Raw genomic sequence first — 6123 nt, forward strand, 5'->3', positions numbered from 1 at the left:
CCTATCAACTTCCTGATCGTCTACTTAAACATGTTAATTAAATATTTTGAACAGAATCTGATGCTCCACTCATTTTTTAAAGAAAAAAAACAGTGAAATATGTTGCGTATCAGGTTCCCTTTGTAGGCTGCTATCTTTTTTACTTTAGGGGTTATATAAATACATCTGTTTCACAATCGTTAAAGCATTCATTACTTACTTTAGATTACAGATTAGTTTTCTTTAGTGCATTTAACTTATTAGCCTGTAATTTGTTCAAGCAAATGTCATCTTCAGAAGTGACTCAGGGTTTCTGCTGCCGAGAATGTCAAGAAATTGTTGCAGACGATGGACACTTACAGACACAATTAAGTCGAGAAAGTGGTAAGTTTGTCAGCGATAAGAAGGGACTCCATGTTTACCTTAGAAAGATGTTGCACAGACGCAGAAGCACTATTCCTAATTCTCTGAGTAGCCATGAGAAGTCAGCTCTTGACACAATAAGAAACTGGGAAACAATAAAAGGGAAGCGTGCACTTCTTTGTGGCGTAACTTACGATAAGCAGAAATATAAACTCAAAGGAACTAACTATGATGTCATCAAAATGCGGGAATTACTAATGTTTCGATTTAAGTTTCCAAGTGCCTCTATCCACATTCTTGCAGGTATTCCTATCCTTTGACTATAATTAGTATATATAAATTCTCGTACATTTTACCTTCGTGATTGCCTTTACAAGGTGAGAATCCATAAGTGAGATCTCAGATGATAAAAGCATGGGTGGGCATCACCCTCCTTCCTCCGGGGACTTTGTGATTTACCTTCCCTATGTTGGTAGTGGACCCGTTGCGACACATACCTTTTAGTCACTCATGTTTCCCCTATCCATTACTGAGGTCTTAGGTTCAAACATGAACATCACTTCCTTTCTTACTTTGGGGACAATGCGAATTATTTTCTTGTGGGACCGGTTGGTGGGGCGCCCAAGGTTGGCATATACCAAATTTACCCCTTTTGAACCGCAAATTTCCTTAAAAGTGCTTGTTTTAAAACATTTCTTTCCGTAGTTCTGTACCATTTTCATTGGAACATTACAAGTGACATTGTGAAAGAACTTGCAGAAATGGAATCACACCTTTATCCAACAAAAAGAAATATCCAAGAAGCTTTGAGGTGGCTCGTGAAGGACAACCAGCATGGTGACTCATTGGTGTTCTATTTTTCGGGTCATGGATTAAGGCAGCCTGATTTTTTCGATGATGAGCTTGATGGGTTTGATGAAACAATATGTCCTCTAGATTTTAGAACTGAAGGAATGATCATTGATAATGAAATCAATGACACCATTGTTAGACCACTCAAGAAAGGCGTCAAACTTCATGCCATGATAGATGCGTGTCACAGTGGAACAATACTTGACCTACCACATGTCTATAGCACAAAAGAGTACGTCCCCTTAGCATACTTTTGTACACATTACACTATTATGATAGTTTCCCCCATGTTTGTCCTAGTGGGAAGGAGGTGGGAATGAATCAAGTTCAAGTTTGGGCATCACCTTCCCTTGTTTGAGGGACATTCTGATTTACCTTTTATTCTTTGTTTTGAGAGTTTGTCTTGATATTTGAACTTTAAAGTGCATTTTTGATTCACTGGCAGGCGTCGTTGGATAGATAACAAACCCCCATCTGGTGTTTATAAAGGTACTAATGGCGGACATGCCATTTCTATCAGCGCGTGTGAAGATAATCAACTTGCTGCAGATACATCGGTGAGTAGTTAATCTTTCTATTTTGATATTATCTTCTATCCTTTTGGGGTATTATTATGTAGTTTTTTTATTTAACTTCGGTTTTGATATTAAGGACCCGTACGTGTATTCATTTTCCCATTACGAACGGTTTGAATAAAGTATTGTCTTGAATAATAAGGCTAAGAAAATATTTGAGAATATAACGGCATACTTGGAAATATGAAAGGAAAAATATCAAGAAAAAATCTTTGAAAAGTAGGACTTTACGGGAAATCCTCATTTTCCTCATATTCTATATCTAGTCGTTTTTGCATTAAGTCTATGTTTGGCGTACTAGCTGAAAGTTAGTTGTTAGCTGAAAAGATAGTTGATACTTAAAACTAGCTGAAAGATATAAAATGACTTAAAATGACATTTAAAAAAAAATATGTTTCTAGAATTAATGAAGGGATATATTTGAAATTTTTTGAAAAGACTCCTAAAAAACTAGTCTAAGTAGCTTTTTAAAAAACTATAACTACTTTTTGGTTTCACAACATGACAATTAAAAAAACTCAATAAATCAGCTAGCTTATCACCTAGTCGTGGTGTGCCAAATACAACATAAATTTAAAATAAAGACAGTCATATATTGCTAACAAGATTAGGGGCTTGTTTATTTTCTTTTTTTTTCATTAATTCTTGTACGTAGGATAAAGTGTTAATGGATAAATGATGTCTGTTTGTAGTTGTATGAGCTAGCAAAAACTTTTTTCTGACTGAATGAACAGACTTAACAAATATAAATAACCGTTGTACCTTTCTGTCTAAAAGTGATGCTGAATTAAAAATAATTGTTTAATTAATCCCAACATGATTAATCACTTTAATCAAATATAAACTCTGAACTTGTTGCAGGCTTTCTCGGATACAGGAAAGCAAATGGAAGGCGCTATGACATACACTTTTCGGAAAGCACTTTTGAATAACTCAGAAGCTACTTATGCTAGTCTCTTGGCTTCAATGCAAAATGACATATTAGCAGCCAAGAAAAAATGTTTCAGTCTCCGTGGACTATTTCACCGCGAAAGAGTACAGGTTAGATTCGATTATTGACTTTTATAACCTACTGATGTCCCAAACATTGCTTATAAATTTTAGAGATTCAACCATAGTTGTTTTTTGTTCCAAATTGGATATTTTTTGGATCTTCTATCTTTAAAAATTGTTTCTGTTATAATACAAACAGAAGCAAAATCACCAATGTGTTAATGTGTAAGAAAGTAAAAAGAAAATAACAAAGATAATGATGAACAACAATGGTTTCTTTTGCTCTTGTGATGAAAGTATAGCAACACAGAGAGAAAATGAATGTAAAAATCTGGAAATGAAAATAACCTCCTGTACGCCTACTTCTAAAACATGGTCAAAGTCAATTTTTACTTTCCCGTATTTACAGTAATGACCCCTGAACTAAAGCCTTATTTAGGAATTAGACCCTAAACTTAGATATAATGGCACACTTTTCTACAATACTTTTACGTGGTTATCGAGATTTTACACCAAGATATTAACTTTGTTAATTTTGAAGTTGGAAAATAGGTCGATTTACATTCAAAAGTTAAACTTTGTTTTTTTGTGGAACGGAGGCAGTATTTTGTTTTCTGTATAACTTATGCTTCCTGTTATCAATTACAATCTGGTGATTGTGACTAGATTTTATTAGGAAGGCATTCGAATCTGTCATAATAACTGCAATTTTTACAAGACATGTAGATTTTGATGATGTGTTTAACTGTTAGCTACGGTAGTTCAAATGTTATAAAAAAAACATAGGGAATCTATTGAACCAAAATCATGTTGGCGACTAGTAATAATGACAAGCAAGTACTTTTATCTTGAACTATAAGAACGTTGATTTTTTTATGAGACAGAATGTTCCTGAAAATTTACCTATCAATCACAAGACGAAATCAAGTAGGAAGTTGCTGATAATTTAAGCAATGGCCTAGACCGGATGAGACTACGCAATCTTTTTAGGTCTAGTTTTTTAGAAGGGGAGCGATTCCTTGTTCCAACTTTTGGAGTGGGAAAAAAACCTTGTTTTTTTGTCCTATTTACATGGTCTTAGGCCAATATATGCCAAATGTTATTATCTTCTTTTCTATGTGACTAAATGTTTATTGATTATACTTGCTTAGAATGAGGTACTCATATTTTGCTAAACCTTCAGGAACCTCAGATATCATCTTCCAAAGAATTTGACTTAAACGAGGCGTTTGTGCTATAACTCTACAATACACCAAGGAGCTTCTAAGGCTATCTTACAATAAAGACCAATGACTATGGAAGTCGTGATTTCACTACGTGCAGTACGTTGCCAGATATTAACACCAACCATTTGCACAATCTGTTTTGGTTTTGATGTTTATTTTGTATTTGTGATTTCTATTGGTGCCACAGGCGTCGATTTGTTTGTTTACCTCAAATGTACCAGTAATGCACCCACTACCTAATGAATAAGTACCGTTGTTCTTAATAAACAAGTATAAATAAAGGAAATTTCACTACTTTGGTTCAACCCTCGTTTGATATAAGTTATATTAAGGCCCTATTTCTATTCTTTCCATGTGGGGATAAAAGATGTGTACGTTTTTTTTGAGAAATTGATGGAATGCTTGGGGAAATTGGAACAAAAGAAAACAAGGATTAATTTTTGAAAAAGCTACTACTCAATAGAAAAAACATTATTCCTTAATTTTTTTCTATTAACTCAATCTTAATGCATTACATAAATAAGAAATATTCATATATAGTTGCCTACATTCAGTTTTGTTTGTGCTAAGTTTACTATGTCAAAAGGAAACAACAGCTAAGAGCAACTAGCTGTCTCTTTTGATTATTATCCATATATGTATTAGTGAGTTTGGAACCCAAAATATACAAACATAACATTCTCTACTCACCAACATGAATATAGGATATAAACGTGTTAGTAACCGCAATGTGAACGTGGGATAAACACCTTATGTGGACCTACGCCGCCTATTATTGTTTTTTTAAAGAGATAGGCATTCTCTACGCCGCCTTATGTGGATAAATATTCTCTACGCCGCATATTTTTGTTTTCATACCATAATCTACTTTCTCAGGAATATATATTCACTAACCAATCGTTGAAGTGTTTTCCGGAATCTTCCTCACCATGGAGTGTGTTTCATGGATTCTAAAGGAAGTGGGATTCGAGATTCCATATTGTTGGGTGTTTTGTTGTCAAAATCCATAGGAATTCATAAAATTCCAAATCCATTGATACCATTATTCCTAGGTGAGGTTGGAGGCATTCAATCTCATTCTTCGGTTTTTATTAAAAGATTAAATTACCTCTCTCTCTCTCTCTCACTTCATATATATATATATATATATATATATATATATATATATATATATATATATATATATATATATATATATATATATATAATCACATGTGATTAAATATATCTAATCACATATGATTTATATGGACATGATTCGATTTTTTCGATATGAATCATATGTGTTTATATACATATAATCCAATGTGATTGAGTACATGAGGACAACTATCAAATAAAGAAAACAAAAATAAATCATCTCTACATAAATCATATAGGATTAGATACAAATAATTATAAGTGATTATATATATTTAATCACATATGATTTATATGGACAATATTCATTTTTGCGTTTTTGATTCAATAGTAGGTCTCGTGTATTTAATCACAAATGATTATATTCATTTAATAATATATGATTTATGTATAAAATACTAGTTTTCACGTTTTTGATTCAATAGTTGTTCTCGTATATATAATCACATGTGATTATATATATGATGCATATAATCACATATGATTTATGTGTACAAGATTCCTTTTCGTGTTTTCTAAGTAATATTTTTTTTCATGTATTTAATCACATGTGATTATATGTATTTAATCACATATGATTAATACATGAGAACAACTATTGAATCGACAATGTGAAAATAAATCTTGTCAACTTAAATCATATGTGATTAGATAGATATAATCACATTTGATTATTATGAATTTAATTATATATGATTTATGTGGATAATATTCATTTTCAGATTTCCAATTCAATAGTTGGTCTCATATATCTAATCACATGTGATTATACATATTAAAATATTAAAGTGATATGATGTTTACATTTTTCAATATTTTTTATATTGCTATAATCAGATAGAATTTTCAAATATAACTAAAGGTATATAGATATTACATCATTTTTGTGGTAAATGATTGTTGCTTTTTTAGAATATTATTGTTGAATTTGTTGTATAGGTGTAGAATGATTTTTGACCTTCTTATGTGATTGACTCTTTCCACGTATCTGCCAA

At 32.1% G+C, this 6123-nt stretch overlaps 1 protein-coding gene across 2 annotated transcripts; it reads left to right on the plus strand.

Moving 5' to 3' along the window:
* Positions 1 to 200: 200 nt before the first annotated feature.
* On the plus strand, positions 201 to 4282 carry LOC145077023 (metacaspase-1-like). 2 transcript variants are annotated; one of them, XM_079022808.1, is made up of 5 exons: positions 201 to 645; positions 1102 to 1426; positions 1640 to 1751; positions 2631 to 2810; positions 3946 to 4282. In XM_079022808.1, the coding sequence occupies exons 1-5, from the start codon at positions 264 to 266 to the stop codon at positions 4000 to 4002; spliced, it is 1056 nt and encodes a 351-aa protein (XP_078878934.1). In that variant the 5' UTR covers positions 201 to 263; the 3' UTR covers positions 4003 to 4282. The 2 variants fall into 2 exon arrangements, with proteins under 2 accessions (XP_078878934.1, XP_078878933.1); XM_079022807.1 differs by having other exon boundaries at positions 206 to 645; positions 1093 to 1426.
* The last annotated feature ends 1841 nt before the right edge of the window (positions 4283 to 6123 follow it).

This window comes from Lactuca serriola, chromosome 9 (assembly GCF_051521515.1).
Source record: "Lactuca serriola cultivar US96UC23 chromosome 9, Lser_US96UC23_V15, whole genome shotgun sequence".
NCBI lineage: Eukaryota > Viridiplantae > Streptophyta > Magnoliopsida > Asterales > Asteraceae > Lactuca > Lactuca serriola.